This window comes from Giraffa tippelskirchi, chromosome 3 (genome assembly GCF_054371585.1).
Source record: "Giraffa tippelskirchi isolate mGirTip1 chromosome 3, T2T-mGirTip1v1.2.pri, whole genome shotgun sequence".
In the NCBI taxonomy this organism is placed as follows: Eukaryota; Metazoa; Chordata; class Mammalia; order Artiodactyla; family Giraffidae; genus Giraffa; species Giraffa tippelskirchi.
Window position 1 is genome coordinate 116,812,334 of NC_137277.1, and position 22,274 is coordinate 116,834,607.

Genomic DNA, 22,274 nt, shown 5'->3' on the forward strand with positions numbered 1-22,274 from the left:
TTTTCAAGTTGCCTTTATAAAGACCACAAGTTTGAAATCGCCACAACTGAATGTTTTTGAAAGCAGCCTCAGTCTTCTTTAACACACTAATAGTTAACTCATGCTAAATAGGGCATTCTGCAGATACCCAATTAAATATGGTAGGAAGTGGCTTTATTACATTGCGTATATATTATCTAAATGTACACAGACTCTACCATCTTTATTGATTATGTCTTTGCACCCAAGTATTTCATTAAATTGTGAAGACTCCGTATATCCCAAGTCAAAATAATTTGGATGCCTAGGAAAATAGACAAAGAAAGTCTCTGTTTCTGAAAGAGACTTCAAGGCCAGTCTAAACTCTGCCCCTTCTCTTTAAATTATGTGTGATTATTATGTGTTCTTAGGAGTAGCTACTTTTGGAAATGAGGTTTTGGGTGAATTGGAACTCCTATTCTCTACCAACAGAACTTCTTTACTTTTACTTCAGTGGGGATAATTTTTATCATTTTGTTGTTGTTGTTGTTGTCATTATTTCAGCATGACTAGTTTAAGAATACTTGGGAAGTAGAAGTTTGTCCATTTCATGCATCTTTAAAATACTGTATCACCTGACATAGGTTGCTGAAGTCTTTAAATAAATAAAAATGTTACTGATGAATTATTCAGTATATAACATAGAAAATAATAACAAAAGTTGTAAGGAAAATAATAATTTGCACATATCCAATTTATTCCTCCCAATGACCCCGAGGGAGCTCTACTTTCCAGGTGAACAAATAGAGATCTCAAAAGATTAAGTGGCTGGCTCAGTGATAAAAATGTTATTATTATCTTTGACCTTAATTCACTCTAATCTTAACTCATAACCACATGATCCTATTAGCCTGAAACTGACTGACTGACAGATGTTTCTCCAATGAAAATGGATGGGTTTATTCAGGATCAGCAGAAAATTGCAATAGATCGTCTGTGACTGTGGTCAGCAATGTGCAAGTTCTCACATGGGAAGGGAAGGAGAACACTTTCATAGAAAGGAAAAGAAATTTGAGAGGGCTGTAGTAAAACAAAAAAGATCCAGGGATTTTCATTGGCTGAGTTCTCTCCAGGAGAGAAGTTTCTTTATTCTCCTATTGGGCTCTACTACTATTGCAGGGTATAAGAGCTCTCCCTTTGGTCTCTCAACTGTATTTAACTGAGGATTCTATTTATTATTATTTTTTACATTTTCATCCTTTGATTAAGATCTTTTTTTGAAAGCATAACTGATCAACAGTCAGGTTTTCTAGTTTCAGTGGCTTTTTTGCCCTTCAATGTCAGGAAGGACCATTTCTGGATGTAGTATCTCAGACTAGAAACATAATAAGGTCACATGTGAGTAACAGGGAGGGTCTGGAGGGAGAATTTTTTTTTTTTTTTTTTTTTATCTAAAGTCCATAAGTTTTCAAGATCCTGGACATTGTAGATGATCTGAATCTTTATGTCAGCATCAAAGATATCATTGGAAAGTTGTGTCTTTAGGTAACAACTGCCTCAAAATTCTGGGGAACATTTACTTTCAGGTCACCAGATGATGTGCACATCCATCAGGGTTCAGAACCTTCATTAGGTTTGTCACATGAATCCAAGAGTCTATTCCTTAAAGTATGGTTAACAGTACTTAGTATGGTCTTTCTGGTGAGTTTGAGGAGAATGCTTCTGGCAGTATCTTTTCCAGTAGACAAAATCTCTAAGTTACAAGTCTTTTTCTCCCAAGGGCACACTGTGAAATGACTGCTTTACAAAAATATGGTTATTTTCGATAGAAACAAGAAGTCCTTTGTAATACTAGAATATGTCTCCTTTTATCAGTTATGGATGAAATAAAAGCAGGAATCAAATACACAGGGCAGCCTAGGACTATCTCTAAGAGTGAGAGTTTATGAATTCCAAAAAGGGTGGATCTGACATTTAAAAGGACCAATGGAAATGCTTTTGGCCAAGGTACTTAGACAACATTTACAAATTTTGTTAGTTGGTAGCAATAAATGTTATTAGTGTGTTCAGCTAAACATGAGGATTGAGGGTTATAACCATAGTGAAAGTGGTGAAAAACCAGCCAAACATTACAGGGTTATCAAAGCATCTGGCCATTAAAATGGGTTCCCAGATTACTATGAAGTTTGAGAGGAGTTTCTCCAGATAGGGGTAATCTTTTCCTAAAAAAGGGCTCCCCTTGTGGCTCAGCTGGTAAAGAACCCACCTGCAATGTGAAAGACCTGGGTTCGATCTCTGAGTTGGGAAGGTCCCCTGGAGAAGAGAAAGTCTACCTACTTCAGTATTCTGGCCTGGAGAATTCCGTGGACTGTATAGTCCATGGGGTGGCAAAGAGTTGGACATGACTGAGCAGCTTTCACTTTCACTTCCCTAAAAGACTTGCCAATGCCCAAGATGTAAGAGATGCAGATTCAGTCCCTGAGTTGGGAAGATCCCCTAGAGAAGGGCATGACAATCCACTCCAGTATTCTTCCCTGGACAATCCAATGGACAGAGAAGCCTAGTGGGTTACAGTACATAGGGTCGCAAAGAGTCAGACACAACTGAAGCGATTTAGGAGAAAGGGCTTTAGCAGCAGAAAATGCAGTAGCCTGTCTGTAGGGCAAGGCTTCAGTCCAGTGGAAAAACATGCAGACTGTGATAGAAACATATTTATATCCATGAGATAGAGGAAGTTTATTAAATCCATCTACTAGACTTTGAATGGTCCATTAGGCACTTTAAAATATCTCAAAGCAGTACAAACAGTCTTCCATGGGGTGTACTTTGGAAAACTAGGACAAGTGAGGTAGGCATTTTTTGCAGCCTCATTAATGTTTCCCCAACAATATTTATTTATCATTTTGTCAATAGACCATTGATTTGATGTATGTAATGTGATGAGAAGTGGGTTTTTTTGAGTTTCTGGTAGGACTGAGTTATTTGATCCAAACCATACCTTCCTCTTTTTTCCAAACAAACAATTGTCAAATTTCCAATCTTGTTTTTTCTTTTACTGAATCCAATTTTTGGGCTTCTGTAGCCAGTTTTTTCTAAAGTATCATTTGAGGAAATATCCCTCTGGATAATGACAGAGGTTTGGCTGTTGTTGGTCCCTTTCAGGATAGCATTCCTTGCAGAAATATCAGCAAGGTGATTTCCCTTAATTTCCAGAGAGTCAAGTTTAACATTCCCCAGAATCTTAATAATAGCTAAAATGGCAGTTAAAATTACTGTGTTCAATGATTTTTGAACATAGGTACTGTTTTTAATTTTATTTCCACTGGAAATAAGGAAGGAACATTGCTTCCACTACACTCAAAAATCATGAGGTACTCTGAAAGCATATCTCTATCAGTATAAACTGGCCGTTTTGTCCTTGATTAAAGTACAAGCCCATGTAGGAGTATGTAATTCAACCTACTGGGCCAAAGTAGCTATAGGTAAAATTGCTGCCTTAACAATATCAAAAGGAGTTATAATAACATAATCAGCATGGTATTTGTCATTGTCACCTTTTAAATAAGAACCATCATTGAACCATGAGGAGTCAACATTATCCAATGGAGTTTCTTTCAAATCATTACATTACAGGGAGTCAGGAGGTTGTCTATCAACATTAACCAGTCATGAAGGACATTTTGGTGACAGAAGGGAGAAGAGTAGTCAGATTAGAGTTATTATCATGTAAAAGAGTTATGGGAAGGACAGATAACAAAGGGACATCTAAGGATATGAGGCAACTAGCTGAGAAATGTTGAGTGTGATGAGAATTTGGGAAGACTTCTACTTCATGACATACAAAGATAATTAAAGGACATTTCACAACAATTTTCTCAGTGGCCTTAACCAAAAGGGCAGTGGCTACAATGATTCTCAGGCAAGGGAGGTATCCATGTGCCACAGAGTCCAGTTTCTGGCTATAATACCTTATGGTCAGATGGTGGTCCCTGAGTTTTGGGGTGAGTACCCCAAAGTTATTCCCTTTCTTGTCACATACTAAATAGTAAAAAGGTATCTGATAATTGGGATGCTCAAAGGCAGGTGGATTCATCAAGCTCTCCTTTAGAGCCTTGAAGGCTATGTCATCCATTTTTTCCTACAAAATTGGGTAAAGTTGTTACTGTTGAGAAAAACATAAGAAATTTGGTTTTAAAGAGAAGTGTGGAATCCAATTCCAGCAATAAGTAACTGGCCTAAGAAAACCTTGAAGTTGCCCTTAGTTTGGGATTTTAGGTGTCCAAAGTTCCATGAAGTATATCTAGATCTAGGTGTAGCCCTTGTTCTGGGACTGGATGGCCAAAATATTGGATGGCCAAAATATTGAACCAGGGTTTGGGCAAACTATAATAGTTTTTGTTTGGCAAACTTAAGTCCCTTTAAGGCTAAAAGCTTTATTAAGTGGATGCTGCCTTCCTGAGAAAGAGGCTTGAGAAGGAGGGCAAAGAAGCAAATCACACATCACAGCAAAGTAAAAACCCTTGGAGAACTTTATATCATTCATATCAGCCTCCAGGATTTGTAGAAAATAAGGACTCTTAATACAACTCCGAGACTTTACCTGTCCAGGTGATTTATTTTTTCTTCTCAACCAAAGGCAAAGAAGTATTGGCTATCTTCATCAACTAGAATACTAAAGAATGTACTGTGTAAATTAGTTACAGTGAAGAACTTAATTCTGCTGGAAATGGATGACAGGACCATATGAGAGGAATAATGAGGTATTGAAGGATAACAGTATTGTTTACTACTCCACCTTTGGAACTTCGTTTTTCTCACTGGTAAAATGGAGTGTTACAGGGGCTAGTACAGGGATAATGAGGACTTGAGCCTGCATTCTTCCATTATTGGCTTTATGCCTTGAAGGTTAACCTATAGGGTATTGATTAATTCTAGAAGAGGTTTTGAGGATTCTGTTTTAAATTTTGATGGAATACACTATGTATTTTGTAAACATCAGTTGGAAGTTTTGCCCTTAAAGAGAGTGGTAGCTGATTCAATAAGGACAAATGATCAAAATTTCCAGAATCAGGTCTGGTACCATCAGAGATAGAACAAATAAAAGAAGTCAAAGGATCATTTAATTTACTTGGTTGGTTCTTTGATGACACTGTCAATTTCTGGAATTATTTTCCTCCTTTGGGAGAAAGAAATTCTGGCATACTTGTCTAAGAAGTTTCAGCCTAATAAATGGATAAGGGCTTACTTACTTACAGCCAAATAAATGAATAGGTGGCTCAGTGGTAAAGAATCCACCTGCCAAGGCAGGAGACATGAGTTTGATCCCTGTTGGGAAGATCTACTGAAGAAGGTAATGGCAACCCACTTTAGTATATCTTGCCTGGGAAATCTTATGGACAGGGGAGCCTGGCAGGCTATATTCCATGGGGTCACAAAGAGTTGGACATGACTTAGACTACAAAACAACAAGAGAAACTAAGGAGAAAAGGGTATGTATTTCTTAAAGGGCTAAACAGAAGGGAATATGTTCAGAACTTCTTGAGGTTCATTAGAGATCCTCACTATTTGAGTTGTTTTATTACTCCAAAGCAGGGCTGTTTTATGGTGGTGAGCTTGAGATCTGAGAGTGTGGTATCAAATAGGACTGGAAGATATTTATCCTCTCACTGGAAAAATGTTTCTCCAAGGCAATAAAGAGGGAGGATTGGGAAGAGCCCCTCTAGTTCCAGAGAGACTCACCACTGAGAACTGGTGTATGTTGGAAAGCTGGTTAGAGGGTTTAAGGTATCTTCAGCGCTTACATTTGTAACAATCTATTTTCTAATGTCCTGGTTCTGTGCAGTAATAACAAAAATTAAGAGGATTTGGCTTTGTTTAGGAGATTTCATTTGTTGGAGTTGACAATTATAATAATTTTTATGGTCCTCCTTTGAGGTGATTCATATAGAGTAAAAAGAAGCCATTTTGTCAGATTAACTAAACCTGAAGTGAACAGAGTTTCCCATTTCATCCCATCAACTGAAAAAGATACACAATGTGAGAGTTGCAAATTAAGTTTTATTTGGGAAAAAAATGAGACTGCAGCCTGGGAGACAGCATCTCAGCTCTGAGAGACTACTCCAGAGGCATTGGGGGAGGTCAATATATAATATTTTGGTGAAGGGGGAGTTCAATGCAATCAAGCACATATTTTACTAAATATTTTCTGCTAGTCATGAGGAGCTGATGTCCCCTGGAAGGTCTTTTCTAGATATGAGAAGATGCAACAATTGGGATCGTGAAATTAGTTTTAACTGAAAATACTTAATTCTATAAAACCTGTTCCACCAGTTTCCCTGAAGCACAGAATTCCTCACTCTCCACCCTGAACTCCCTTTAGGGCTGCAACAGATCAACAGCAGCAGCAGCACAGGGTTCAGATTTCAGAGGCTTATGGGCAATTTCCTTGGCAAAAGCCAATTTGTAGTTGACAATTATGATCCTTTTTACTAGAAGGAAGAGATCTCCTTTCAATCCATAATTAATATAGAGTTAAAAGCTAGTGAAGTTAATCAACATTTGAAGGAAGATCAGAATTTTCTTTAAAAACAGTCTGACGTCCTTTGTGATTTTTATGAACAGGTTGATCAGAAACTGTGTGCAAGCCTGAATTTTGTTCTAATCCACAAGCTTTGGAAAAGCCCTAGGAATTACTTGGTGAAGTTGCTTAGCAATTTTCTGAACCTGATCACATAATAAGATAGCAGATTGTTCTGACTGTAATCCTGAGCATGTTTCAAGACTTTCTCAATCAGCAGTTTTCACCCAATGCTGGGCCTGGCCTTCACTGATGAGCAAATTAACTAGCTGATATAAGTTAGAGAAACCGGGTTTATAAATTTGAATGGCTATATTAAATTCCTCAGCAAAAGTGTGAGGATGTTTGTCTATTTTGGGAAAGTCTTTGACTGTGCCTCACAGCTCAGCTTTAGGCCAGAGAATATAAGATATTAAAGATTTAGCCTCTGGATCCTCAAAAGGCTGATTTGAAAGAAGCATGTTCTGACAAGTTCAGAAGAAAAGAGAATGAGGAGAGTTTCAGAGATAAAGGGAAATTTGTCTAGAGAATGTGTATAGGGGGATTGAGGGTATAGTGGAGGCATAGAAAGGAAGGAGGGAGATAGCACCGAAGGTCGAGCCTGAGACAAACCAAGGAAGAAGCACCTTGGGGCTTTGAGAGTTGCTTTATCTTTCTTTAATCATTTGTTTTCCTGGATAAATTTTAAAATCTTATTTTGCAGACAGGCAATTTTAGACTCCTGATAATGTTGGGAAGCCTCACAATGCCAATGGCAATAAGCATTCCACTCAATTCTGGAAAATTTTAAGCTATTGTAGCCCAATTGGGTTTTAAGGAAATTAAGTTTTGTGATTTCAGGAGTTACCCATAATGGTCATTCATATTTTAAAGTGCCTTAGGTCAGGTTAGTCCATTTATTTAGAAATCCTGTGAGGAACTCTGGTAGCTCAGCTGGTAGAGAATCAGCCTGCAATACAAGAGACCATGGTTTGATTCCTTGGTCAGGAAGATCCCCTGGAGAAAGGATAGGCTACCCACTCCAGTATTCTTGCTTAGAGATTTTCATGGACAGAGGAGCCTGGCAGGCTACAGTCCATGGGGTGGCAAAGAGTTGGACATGACTGAGTGACTTGCACATCACATGAGGAAGGCCCATGAGCTTTAAACATCAAATTGACCTGAGTCCCTGTAAGAATTGGGGGAGGTAGGGACTCAAAATACTTAGATAAGTGGGTTGGGTTCTCATTCTCTTGAGGTTTTTCCTCTAGAGTAAAGAACTTGTTTCAAACAGCTTAAACAGCTTACAGCACAAATGGTTCAATTCAGATAGCTTGCAAGACAATCCCACCCAATTCAAAGGAAACAGCTTAAAGGATCCAGGCTAAAGGCTTTTTCAGACAGTTTCCAGAGGATAGTCTTTTCAAAAGAATAGGCCAAAGGCTGAAAATCCTGGCCCTGTTGGAGAGAACTTCTGTTTTCAAAGGAATGGGTTGAAGGCTAGCCAGCTTCAGAAGAAGCAGCCCCTGTTCTGAAGGGAATAGGCCAGTTTCAGTGCAACAGTCGGATATTGAAATCAGACCCAAGTGCCAAACATGTACTCACATACAAAACAAAGCCTTAATCAGAAAGATGAAAACTTTGAGCAGATTCTGAATAAAGCCTGGAGAGCTTCACATGAGAAAAGAGTGTGAGTTTGGATCCAAGAGAAACACTTGCCTTTAAATTCTGGGGTCAGCAGGAAAAGCAGTGAGCAACCATGCTCCACTGTGGGTACTGCCCCTGTATGGTCACCAGTGCTGGAGTCATCGGGTGTCTTCTCTGGTCCTTGAAAGGGCCACCAAAATTTTGACCTAAAACAAATTGACTGTGAGATATTTCTCCAGCAAAGATGTTTATTTGGGATCAGTAACGAATTGCAATTTGAATTCCCAAGCCATGGTAAGCCACGTGCAGGTTCCCTCATTGCAAGGAAAAGAGATGCTTTTATAAAGAGAAAAGGAAGTAGTTGGGAGGGCTGAAGTAAACAAAGGGTCCATGGCTTTTCTTTGGCTGAGTTCTCCCTAGGAAAGAAGAGTCTTCTTCCTGTTAGGCTTTCCTATAGCTGCAAGGTGTGAGACATCTCCCTTTTGATCTCCCAACTCTAGTTATTTGAAGTTTCTGTTTATTTGTATTTTTATAATTCCTACCAAATCAGCTCATTAGGTAATGGGCAACTCACCTGCACTTGCTTCAATTTTATAATGATGCAGGATAATTGTGGTTATAAATGTAAATTAATAGCTGGCTATATTTCCCAGGCAAGAATTCTGGAGTGGGTTACCATTTCCTTCTCTGGGAGATCTTCCTGACTCAGGGATTGAACCCTGTGTCTCCTGCATTGGCTGATGGATTCTTTACCAATGAGCTACCAGAGTGGCCATAGCTACATGAGAGACACAATAAATTCGCTACATTAAAACTTTGGTCTAATACATATGCCATGTTTTGTTTATACATGGACCAGCTGATAGATGTTTGAGTTCTTTCTATTGATATTTTGAAGAATGCTGCTATGAACATTTGTGTACAAATCTTTGTGTAGACGTATATTTTTATTTCACTTAAGAAAACCCATAGGAGTAGAATTGCTGGGTTGTATAGTAGGTGTACATTTCCATTTTTAATACACTGACAAACTGTTTTCCATGACAGCACTAGTTTGCACTTCTACTAACAATGTATGAGAGTCCCACTTGTACCATATCTTTACAAACACTTCACATTTCAGTCTTTTTAAGAAATTCTAATATGTGTATAGAAGCATCTTACTGTGGTTTTAATTTGTATTTCCCTATTGATCAATCAAATTGGCCATTATTTGTTAACTACCTATACAGATCTCTTTTTTTTAATTAAACCAAATTTATTTTGATTAATTTCAACTAAAAATGCACAAATATAAAACAGTGTAACACTTTTAATAAATATGTAATCTAGGATAATGTCAATTTTAAAATATAAAAATTGGAGTAAATAATTTTTTCTCTTTATTCTCTCCAAACCTTTCCTGTATCCAAAGCAGGAAAATGAAGCAGGTAGCAGTTTCAGAAGAACACTAGTTGAGGAAGACAGAGATAGGGCTGACATATATTTTTTTCCCTGGTTGAGAAGATGAACTGGCCTTTATCAGAGTGGAAATATCTTGCATCTACATCAACTTCTAGATTGCTAGTTTCAATTTGGGGAGCAAATTATTCTAGGAAAGTTAATTGCTTATATATATGAGAAAAGGTCAAACATTGCTAATGACAGCAGGTTAAATCTTTTAAAAGTTTTTTGTTATTTATAAAATATTACTGGAGATTTTATGAGAATCAAGCTCATATTTGCAGATAGCATCTGCATAATTCCTGGAGGTTAAATCTGTCAGACAGATAGATTGGCATATAGATTAACTCTATGAGTTCAGAAGATAATAGTTTCAGTCCTTCAATATTGCATTGTACATGTTCATAGTTAAAGTCAGGACTTATTTATTTGTGATACTGCAATTGAGGTTTGTCAGTGCTTCCATTTTTAGTTGGTTATAAAAATGCCACACAGTGTGAAGACTGACATCCTTGTATGCAGATCAGGCTGACTTCAAGTTCAGGTCAGGAGTTACTGGAAGAAAAAAAAAATCCTAGGAAACTTGCCATTTTATTCAGTGATATTTTGAATTCTGATTCCCTCAGTCAGCCTGTTACCATGTACCTCTCAGAATACCATGCATTGTGTCCAATATATTTACTTACATTCAGTATGGGGAGACAATGGAGAGTCCTTACTCTGGAACCAGGGCTGACTTTCTTTGTTATTAAATTCCTGACTTTCTTTGATAAAAGATGCTTGAAATAAACTCTAACATAACCTATTTCATATGATTGCGAGCTATAAATTTAGGAAGGAGATACACTAGCTGAATTTAATATGATGAGAATTTAATTAGTTTACTAAAAATGTGTTGCAATATTTGATTTTATGATGAAGTTTAAGGGAAAAAAGTGATTGGGTTTTTTTTTTTTCATTTTATTTTATTTTTTTTTAATTTGAAAGATGGTAACGATAACCCTATATGCGAGACAGAATAAGAGACACAGATGCATAGAACAATTTTATGGACTCTGAGGGAGAAGGTGAGGGTGGGACGTTCTGGGAGAATAGCATTGAAACATGTATATTATCATATGTGAAACAGAACACCATTCCATGTTCGATGCATTATACAGATCTTTTTACCATTCCTTAAAATTGAGTTATTTCACTATTGAGTTGTAAAAGTTCTTAATTAGATGTGTACAGTGGTCCTTTCGGAGAAGGCAATGGCACCCCACTCCAGTACTCTTGCCTGGGAAACCCCATGGCCGGAGGAGCTTGGTAGGCTGCAGCCCATGGGGTCGCGAAGAGTCGGACACGACTAAGTGACTTCACTTTCACTTTTCACTTTCCTGCACTGGAGGAAGAAATGGCAACCCACTCCAGTATTCTTGCCTGGAGAATCCCAGGGACGGAGGAGCCTGGTGGGCTGCCGTCTATGCGGTCGCACAGAGTCGGACACGACTGAAGCGATTTAGCAGCAGCAGCAGCAGCAGCAGCAGTAGTCCTTTGTCAGATATATGTTTTGCGAATTTTTTTTCCCCCAAGCTGTATATTGCCTTTTCATTTTCTTAATTATTTCAACAAACAAAAGATTTTAATTTTCTGAAGTCTATTTATCACTTTTTAAATTTGTGGTTCATGCTTTTTGCCTGTTGTCCCAAGGTCACAAAGGTTTTTCTCCTCTGCTTTGTTTTATACAATATATGTGTTTTGCTCTTACATTTAGGTCTGTGATCTATCTTGAATTAATATTGGTATATGGTGTTAAGATCAAATTTAAGTTCTTTACCATGTGGATATACAGTTATTCCAAAAACAAAGCAAAGCAAAAACTTCGGTCTAGGAAAATATTTACTAAAATCTTTATTTTACAATAGTAATTGGAGATTCTGATTATTATATCTTATAATATTAGATATTAATGCATAATATTGCTGATTATAGTCATATTTTCCATTATTATTCTGTTAAAACATCTATTGGACTTCCCTAGTGACTCAGATGGTAGGGAATTTCCCTGTAATGTGGGAGACCCAGGTTTGATCCCTGCATCTGGAAGATTCCTTGGGGAAGGGAATGGCTACCTACTCCAGTATTCTTACCTATAGAATTCCATGGACAGAGTAGCCTGGCAGGCTAAATATACCTAACATTTATCTTTTCTTATTCTTGTTGATGCTTATCTACAAATTATAGCCTGTAATTTTAGTCATCAGTTTTTGAGCAATAGTGTTTTCTGGGCATTGTATGAATTATTAATTGATAAATTGAATTTAGGTGCAGAGTGCCTCATTAAATTCTTTTGTGTCTGTTCTTATTTCTAAACTGAAATCTTATGTCCTGAATTTTTTTTTTTTTTTAATTTTCTTGTGGTTTTGGTTTTCAAAATTTTGGACATTATTTTTCAAAGATTTTATTAAATTGCCATTCTTATTTTTTTAGCTATTTACCTATTACCAGAATGAAATAAATAATCTAAAGAAATGTCAAACATGAAGGAAAGTCTAAACATTTAGAGTAGAATGTGAAATCTTTTTTATGTGCTATAGAGAAAATCCCTTCAAAGATCCCATTGTTAAGATACTAATTAAAATTACAACAGACTATCCACATTATATTATTGCTCTTTCTTTTTTTCCTAATGATAATGACTCTTTCAGGTATTCCATGGACAAGAAACATTTTCTCTAATTATTAAAATTTCTAAAACAAATTTGAAAATACTAAAGAACATTGCAGCAATTAAACAACTAAAGTAAAAATATATTCTCTCTAGCATCATTATAATGCCTGAAGAAAGAAAAAAAAATATTGAAAAAAATAATATCAAGTAAAATCATAATTTCTCTCTTGTCTCTCTCCTCCACCCACCTTTCTCCCTCACTTCAATATTTAAGAGATTCATTCTCCTGCTGGTTGTAATGCGAATGAATTTCAGTGTCATCCTGATGGAAATTGCATCCCTGATGTGTGGCACTGCGATGGGGAAAAAGACTGTGAAGATGGTAGTGATGAAAAAGGCTGCAATGGTACCTTACGATTGTGTGACCACAAAACCAAGTTTTCCTGTCGGAGTACAGGTAAGTAGAACACTGGGTTCTACGTATACCTTGGGCTTGCTTCCTTAATGCAGATTTTTTGGGGGCCCTTCTCAATCCATACCTCACCTTTATAAAGAGCACCTTGTGTTTCTACTACATTTGCTGTCATTCTATACATGACGGTAATAATAGCTAACATTCACTGAAAATTGTCTGTGGACTTGGCACAGTTCTAAGAATGTTCTCTGTGTGAACTCATTTCATCATTCTAAATCACAGTGAGAAAACTGAGCCCCAGAGAAGTTTTTAACTTGCTCAAGTCAAAAAGTCAACAGAAGTTTTAACCGGCTGGCTCACAGAGCCAGCATGGAAGAATTGAGATTTGAAACCAGGCAATCTGGGCTTCCCTGGTGGCTCAGACAGTAAAGAATCTGCCTACAATGTAGGAGACGGGTTTGATCCCTGGGTCAGGAAGATCCATCCCTGGAGAAGGGAATGGCAAGCCACTCCAGTATTCTTGCCTGGAGAATTCCATGACAGAAGAGCCTGGTGGGTTGCAATCCATGGGGTCACAAAGAGTCTGACACAACTAACACTAATCTGAACTCTGGAATTTCATAGTCCAGAAAGAGACATGTGTGCAGAACTCATGGGCATCATTCTCCTTTTCATAGATGAAACTTCACCATGAAATTGAAAAAGATGACTTTAAAAAAGGCTGAGTTATATGCATTTATTTTCAACTAGTTTTCTAAATTTTACTGTGCTGTTGCTAGCCTCTGTTAAGATGAAAGTGATGACTCCTCACAGTAAACCAGGCTGAGCTCTATGTATTATATTTTTAAGAGTCAGGTGACTCCTCTCAATTATTATAGAAAGATTCTTAGTTTGAGGCTCTTGGCTAATGGAATGTGGTTTGGAGTTTAGAAATTATACTTTTGGAACATTTTATATTAATTGAAAATTAATGAATAACATTAAATGAGTGAACTCTGTATTCAAATGAATATATCTTTCCTTTCCTCCTTGCCTTTAGCTTCTCTTCTTTTCTCAGTTATTTGTAAGGCCTCCTCCAACAACCATTTTGCTTTTTTGCATTTCTTTTTCTTGGGGATGGTTTTGATCACTGCCCCTTGTACAATGTCACAAACCTCCATCCATAGTTCTTCGGGCACTCTGTCTATCAGATCTAATCCCTTTAATCTATTTGTGTCTTCCACTGTATAATCGTAAGGGATTTGATTTAGATCATACATGAAAGGTGTAGTGGTTTTCCCTACATTCTTCAATTTAAGTCTAAATTTGGCTGAGCACCAAAGAATTGATGCCTTTGAACTGTGGTATTGCAGAAGACTCTTAAGAGTCCCTTGGGCTGCAAGGAGATCCAACCAGTCCATCCTAAAGGAGATCAGTCCTGGGTGCTCATTGGAAGGACTGATGCTGAAGCTGAAACTCCAATACTTTGGCCACCTGATGAGAAGAACTGGCTCACTGGAAAAAAACCCTGATGCTGGGAAAGATTGGAGATAGGAGGAGAAGGGGATGACAGAGATAAGATGGTTGGATGATATCACTGACTCAATGGACATGAATTTGAGTAAGCTCTTGGGAGTTGGTGATGGACAGGGAGGCCTGGTGTGCTGCAGTCCATGGATGGGGTCTCAAAGAGTCAGACACAACTGAACAACTGAACTGAACTGAAATGAGTGAATGATTGATTAACTTAATAAGCAAGTTTTAATATAACAGGCTAATTCTGATTCCAAAGAGCCAATTATTTGACTCAGGCTAACATTATTCTAAGTGTGTATAGTGAGTATACTTTCTCATGTTGCTTCTGTCATTTGCTTGATTGAGTTAATGCTGAAATATATCAGATAACAGTCTTTATTGGGTATATGACTAAGAAACTGTCAAGACTATAGGAAAACATAATATAAATTTACTTAGAAAATCCCAAACTATAACTGAATACACTATCGAGATTTAGGAGTGAAAAACATAAAAGCAGCCTGAAATTTCCTTATAAGGAAATTATAAATGCCTTCATAGTAAAGTAATTTCTAAAAGGTGTATGTTAGTAAAAACTGGTTTGAACTGTCTATGACAAAAAATATGGAGGGAAAATGTAATAAATAATACCATTAAGTAAATTTAATAGGAAATTTCAATTGATTGTGATTTATCTTATATGTGTTTTGATATTTCGCAATGAACTCTTATGAAATAGCTTTTTCTGAATATGATTCAGCTTAAGAATAAATCTGTGTTATGATGAGGATGGCTAATGTAGGGAGGAAACAATCTTTTCCTCTATCCACAGAGGGAGGAGAAGACAAAGGAAAAGTAATTTGAGTTTCTAGCTATGGCAAATTGTGGAAAGGTAAATATATAGGAAAATTAATGGAAAATAAAGGCTAGTTAATAACATTTGTGTACCACATCTTCTTTATCCCTTCCTCTGTGGACGGACATTTAAGTTGCTTCCATGTCCTGGCTGTTGTAAATAGTGTTGCAATGAACATTGGAGTGGATCTGGGTTCCTAAACTATGGTTTTCTCTGGATATATGCTGGGAGTGGGATTGTTGGATCATATGGTAGCTCTCTTTTTAGTATTTTTAAGGAACTTCCAAATTGTTCTCCATAGTGGCTGTGCCAAGTTAGTTCCCACCAACAGTGTAGTAAGGTTTCCTTTTCTCCGCACCCTCTGCAGCATTGTTTGTAAATTTGTTGATGATGTCTATTCTGATTGGTGTGAGGTGATCAGTACTTCATTGTTGTTTTGATTTGCATTTATCTAATACTTAGTGATGTTGAGGAGCTTTTCATGTGTTTGTTGGCCATCTATAAGTCTTTGGAGAAATGTCTAGGTCTTCCATTCAGTTTTTCAATGGGTTGCTTGTTTCTTTCTGTTGAGTTGTTTGAAGGTTGCTTCATCTGCAAATATTTTTTTTTCCCAATAATCAGGTTGTCTTTTTGCTTTATTCATGATTTTCTTTGCTATTCAATTTTTTTTAAGTTTAATTAGGTCCAATTTGTTTAGTTTTTTTAATTTCCAGTACTCTAGGCATGTGTGCATGCTCAATCACTAAGTTATGTCTGACTATTTGTGGCCCTACAGACTGCAGCCTTTCAGGCTCCTCTGTCCATGGGATTTTACAGGCAAGAATTCTGGAGTGGGTTACTATTTCCTCCTCCAGGACATCTTCCCAACCCAGGTATCAGACCTGCATCTCCTCCATTTACAGGCAGATTGTTTACTGTCTGAGCTATCATGCATATGTATAACCGATTCACTTTGCTGTACAGAAGAAACTAACACAGCATCATAAAGCAACTTTATTTCAGTATTTTTTTAAATAACATTAAAACCTGTTTTTTATAAATAACATTAAAACATGTGTAGGTTCATCTTAATATTGACTTTTCATCATCCTCATGGCACCAAAACTTTCCTGAAAAAGGGTTTTGTGGCAGTTCTCATTTCTCAAAAGTTTAAATGGAAAATGCGGTATAACATGGTGACAATAGTTGTTAACACTGAATTGTGTAACTGAAATTTACTAAGGGAGTGGAGCTTAAGTGTTCTCACAATAAATGAATGAAGAAGAAAAGAAGGAAGGAAGGAAGGGGAAATGTGAAAGATAGTAATTAAACTAAAATAAAAAACCTTTACTCAAGATGTCGAGTTTAGAGTTCATGTTTATTTTTTAAAAAAATTCTAAATGTTAGCTTGAGCATTTAAAGTTTTCAGGGCAGTTAATTTATATTTGGCAATTATGATGGCTTTTCATTTAGACACAAATTGCTATCTACTAGTATAAAAATGTAGGTAGATTAATGTTTCTTTAACAGAAAGAAGAGAATGAGAGCTAAATTACATTAAAATACAATACAACTGCCATCATTCCAGAGTTTCCAATCTCAAAGGATCTTTCTTTGATCAAGAACTACACTCTCCCACATTTGGTCTCTCAAATTTCAGACCAACAGCTTGCAGTAAGAGCTGACCCTTGAGCAAGAGAGGTTTGAACTACATCTCTTTATATGCAATTAAAAAAAGAAAAAAATGTGTTAGAAACTTTTTTGGAGATTTGCATCAATTTGGAAAAAAACTCATAGGGAAACCACAAAAGCTAGAAATATTGAAAAAATTAAGAGACAAATATACTATGAATGCATAAAATGTATGTAGGTACTAGCCTATTTTACAATTACTACCATAAAATCTACACAAATCTATTATAAAAAGTTAAAATTTATCAAAACTTACACAAACACTTAACAGACCAGACATGGTGCTATTTGTAGTCAAAATAAGTATTAACAAACATAAAGATGCAGTATTAAATCACAACTGCAAAAAATAACTGTAGTACATACTATAATAATTTTGTAGGTACGTCCTGTTACTATTCAGTGAGTTCAAGTGTTGCTAGTACCAGCTTCAAACACCACGTGACACTAATTATCTCCTCATCACCAATTTGTCTCTCCAATAAATTGCATATGGCAAGAAAAAGTGATCTCTTGCAGTTCTTGCATATTTTTCATCGTGTTTAGTTCAGTGCCATAAACCTTGAATAACACCATGAAACCTACACAAAGTGCCACTGGTGATGCTGGCAGTGCTCCCAAGAAGCAAGAGAAAAGCTGTGGCATTACAAGAAGTTGAGTTGCTTGATATGTACTGTAGATTAAAGTCTGCAGCTGCAGTTTCCCACCATTTTAAGGTAATGAATCTACCATAAGGACAACTGTTAAAAAAATAAAAAATGAAGAAGGAAAAGGAAATTTGTGAAGCCATTGCTACAGCTATGCCAGCAGGTGTAAAAACCTTGCACTTTTTCTTAATTATCATTTTATCTTGTATTGAAAATGCAGCTTTCATGTGACTGCAGCATTGCTATAAGAAAGTCATACCTAAAGATTCCAACATGATTCAAAAGAAAGAGAAATCATTATATGACAACATAAAGCAAAAGGAAAGTGAAGGATCTAAGGCTGGAGAATTCTCTGCAAACAAATTATGGTTTGATAATTTTAGAAAGAGGTTTGGCTTAAAAAATTGTCAAGATAACAGGAGAAGCAAGCAGCTTCTTCCCACCAAGAGGCAGCAGATGAGTTCCAGATGCCATTAAGGAAATCACTGAAGAGAAAGGATACCTGCCTGAACAAGTTTTAGTTTAGACAAAATGCCCTACTCTGGAAAAAAAAAATGCTGCATTGGACATTTATTAGTAAGCAAGAGAAGTAAGGACCAGGGTTTAAATCAGGAAAGGATAGACTAACTTTTCTGGTTTGTGCAAATACAGTTGGACTTATGATCAGGAATGCCCTTGTCTACAAGGCTATGGCTTTTCCAGTGGTCATGTATGGATGTGAGAGTTGGACGGTGAAGAAAGCTGAGCGCCGAAGAATTGATGCTTTTGAACTGTGGTGTTGGAGAAGACTCTTGAGAGTCCCTTGGACTGCAAGGAGATCCAATCAATCCATCCTAAAAGAGATCAATCCTGGGTGTTCATTGGAAGGTCTGATGTTGAAGCTGAAACTCCAATACTTTGGCCACCTCATGCGAAGGGTTGACTCATTGGAAAAGACCCTAATGCTGGGTAGGATTGGGGGTGGGAAGAGAAGGGGACGACAGGGGATGAGATGGTTGGATGGCATCACCAACTCGATGGACAGGGGTTTGAGTAGACTCTGGGAGTTGGTGATGGACAGAGAGGCCTGGCGTGCTGCAATTCGTGGGGTTGCAAAGAGTCGGACACGACTGAGCGACTGAACTGAACTGAACTGTCTATAAAACTGCTAACCGCTGAGCCTTGAAGAGAAAGATTCAATTTTGTCAATCTTCTGGTTATACAAGAAAGCTTGGACAATGAGATCTCTTTTGCTGGACTGATTTCATCAATGCTTTGTCCTTGACACGAGGAAGTCCCTTGCCAGTAAGGGACTGACTTTTAAAGTTCATGTGATGTTGGGCAATGTCCCTTGGCCACCCAAAACCCCAAGAATTCCATACTGAATGTTTCAAAGTGTTTTTTTTTTTTTTTTTTTTTTTGGCCCCAAACATTATGTCTGTAACTGAGCATCTAGATCAAGGAGTCATAAGAACCTTCAAGGCTCCTCGTGCGTGGTACTCTATGAGAATAGTTGTCAATGGTATGGAAGAAAACCTCAATAGAGAGAACAACATGAAATTCTAGAAGCATTACACTATTGAAGATGCCATCATTATTATAGAAAAAAACCGTGAAAGCCATCAAATCTGAAACAATAAATTCTTGCTGAAGAAACTGTGTCCAGATGTTGTACATGTCTTCACAGGATTTATAAGAGAATAAGAAATTATGAAAGAAACTACGGATATGGCAGAAAAAATGGGATGTGGGAAAGTGAAGGCTTTTAAGATATAGATCTTGGGGAAATTCAAGAATTAACAGATATAACACCAGAGGAATTAACAAAATACTACTTGGTGGAGATGAATGCTTCTGGACTAGTTCCTAAAGGTCAGCAAGAGGACTTAGGAGAAATGCCCAGAAACAAACTAACATTTGACAGTTTGACATAGGGTTGTAATTATTAAAGATGCTTTTGGCTTCTTTTATGGCATGAACTTTTCTAAGATACAGGCACTAAAACTAAACAAATAGTAGAGGAACATTTTTAGAGAAATGAAAGACCATAAAAGTCAGAGAGAAATGACAGTGTATTTCCGTAAAGTTATACCAACTGTGCCTGACTCACTTGCCTCCCCTTCCACCTCCTCTACTTCTGCTACACCTGAGACAGCAAGACCAACCCCTTCTTTTCCTCCTCGTCCTTAGTCTACTCAACATGAAGATGACAAAGATGAAGACTATGGTGATGGTCTATTTCCACCTCAGTTCAGTTCAGTCGCTCAGTTGTGTCCTACTCTTTGTGACCCCATGGACTGTAGCACACCAGGCCTCCCTGTCCGTCACCAACTCCTGGAGTTTATTCAAACTCATGTGCATTAGGTCGGTGATGCCATCCAACCATCTCATCCTCTGTTGTCCCCTTCACCATCTGCCTTCAATCTTTCCCAGTATAAGGGTCATTTCAAACGAGACAGATCCTCGCATCAGGTGTCCAAAGTATTGGAGTTTCAGCTTCAACATCTGTCCTTCCAATGAGCATTCAGAACTGATTTCCTTTAGGATTGACTGGTTTGATCTCCATGCAGTCCAAGGGACTCTCAAGAGTCTTCTCTAACATCACAGTTCAAAAGCATCAACTCTTCAGCGCTCAGCTTTCTTTATAGTTTAAATCTCACATCCATACATGACTACTAGAAAAACCATAGCCTTGACTAGACAGAACTTTGTTGGCAAAGTAATGTCTCTGCTTTTTAATATGCTGTCTAGGTTGGTCATAACTTTTCTTCCAAGGAGTAAGTGTATTTTTATTTCATGGCTGCAGTCACCATCTGCAGTGATTTTGGAGCCCCCCACTAAAATAAAGTCTGTCACTGTTTCCACTGTTTCTCCATCTATTTCCCATGAAGTGATGGGACCAGATGCCATGATCTTTGTTTTCTGAATGTTGAGCTTTAAGCCAACTTTTTCACTCTCCACTTTCACTTTCATCAAGAGGCTCTTTAGTTCTTCTTTACTTTCTGCCATAAGGGTAGTGTCATCTGCATATCTGAGGTTATTGATATTTCTCCCAGCATTCTTGATTTTGGCTTGTGCTTCATCCAGCCCAGCATTTCTCATGATGTACTCTGCATACAAGTTCAATAAGCAGGGTGACAATATGCAGCCTTGACGTACTCCTTTTCCTATTTGGAACCAGTCTGTTGTTCCATGTCCAGTTCTAACTGTTGCTTCCTGACTTGCATACAGATTTCTCAAGAGGCAGGTGAGGAGGTCTGGTATTCCCATCTCTTTCACAATTTTCCACAGTTTATTGTGACCCACACAGTCAAAGGCTTTGGCATAGTCAATAAAGCAGAAATAGATGTTTTTCTGGAACTCTCTTGCTTTTTTGATGATCCAGCAGATGTTGGCAATTTGATCTCTGGTTCCTCTGCCTTTTCTAAAACCAGCTAGAACATCCATATTGAACCATATTGAACATCCAATATGCTACTGAAGACCAGTGGAGAAATAACTCCAGAAAGAATGAAGAGACAGAGCTAAAGCAAAAACAACACCCAGTTGTGGATGTGACTGGTGATAGAAGCAAGGTCTGATACTGTAAAGAGTAATATTGCATAGGAACCTGGAATGTTAGGTCCATGAATCAAGGCAAATTAGAAGTGATCAAACAGGAGATGGCAAGAGTGAACATTGACATTTTAGGAATCAGCGAACTCTAATGGACTGGAATGGGTGATTTTAACTCAGATGACCATTATATCTACTACTGTGGGCAAGAATCCCTTAGAAGAAATGGAGTAGCCATCATAGTCAGCAAAAGAGTCTGAAATGCAGTACTTGGATGCAATCTCAAAAATGACAGATGATCTCTGTTCGTTTCCAAGGCAAACCATTCAATATTACGGTAATCCAAGTCTATGCCCCGACCAGTAATGCTGAAGAAGCTGAAGTTAAATGGTTCTATGAAGACATACAAGACCTTCTAGAATTAACACACAAAAAAGATGTCCTTTTCATTATAGGAGACTGGAATGCAGAAGTAGGAAGTCAAGAAACACCTGGAGTAACAGGCAAATTGGGCCTTGGAGTACAGAATGAAGCAAGGCAAAGGCTAATAGAGTTCTGCCAAGAGAATGCACTGGTCATAGCAAACACCCTCTTCCAATAACACAAGAGAAGACTCTACACATGGAATCACCAGATGGTAAACACTGAAATCAGATTGATTACATTCTTTGCAGCCAAAGATGGAGAAGCTCTATACAGTCATTAAAAACGATACCTGGAGCAGACTGTGGCTCAGATCATGACCTCCTTTAGCCAAATTCAGACTTAAATTGAAGAAAGTAGGGAAAACTACTAGACCATTCAGGTATGACCTAGATCAAATCCCTAATGATTATACAGTGGAAGTGATAAATAGATTTAAGGGACTAGATCTGATAGACAGAGTGCCTGATGAACTATGGATGGAGGTTTGTGATATTGTACAGGATACAGGGATCAAGACCATTCCCAAGAAAAAGAAATGCAAAAAAGCAAAATGGCTGTCTGAGGAGGCCTTACAAATAGCTGTGAAAAGAAGAGAAGTGAATAGCAAAGGAGAAAAGGAAAGATATACCCATTCGAATGCAGAGTTCCAAAGAATAGCATGGAGAGATAAGAAAGCCATCCTCAGTGATCAGTGCAAAGAAATAGAGGAAAACAATAGAATGGGAAAGACTAGAGATCTCTTCAAGATAATTAAAGATACCAAGGGAACATTTCATGCAAAGATAGGCTCTATAAAGGACAGAAATGGTATGGACCTAACAGAAGCAGAAGACATTAAGAAGTGGTGGCAAGAATACACAGAAGAACTGTACAAAAAAGATCTTCATGACCCAGATAATCACGATGGTGTGATTACTCACCTAGAGCCAGACATCCTGGAATGCGAAGTCAAGTGGGCTTTAGGAAGCATCACT

At 37.6% G+C, this 22,274-nt stretch overlaps 1 protein-coding gene across 1 annotated transcript in view; it reads left to right on the plus strand.

The window, feature by feature from the left end:
- Positions 1 to 22,274, plus strand: part of LRP1B (LDL receptor related protein 1B) — a 2,070,111-nt gene that overhangs the window by 1,291,282 nt on the left and 756,555 nt on the right. The window contains exon 21 of the mRNA XM_081584839.1: positions 12,532 to 12,714. Within this exon, the coding sequence (XP_081440965.1) occupies positions 12,532 to 12,714 (183 nt within the window). The remainder of the gene's footprint in view (positions 1 to 12,531; positions 12,715 to 22,274) is intronic.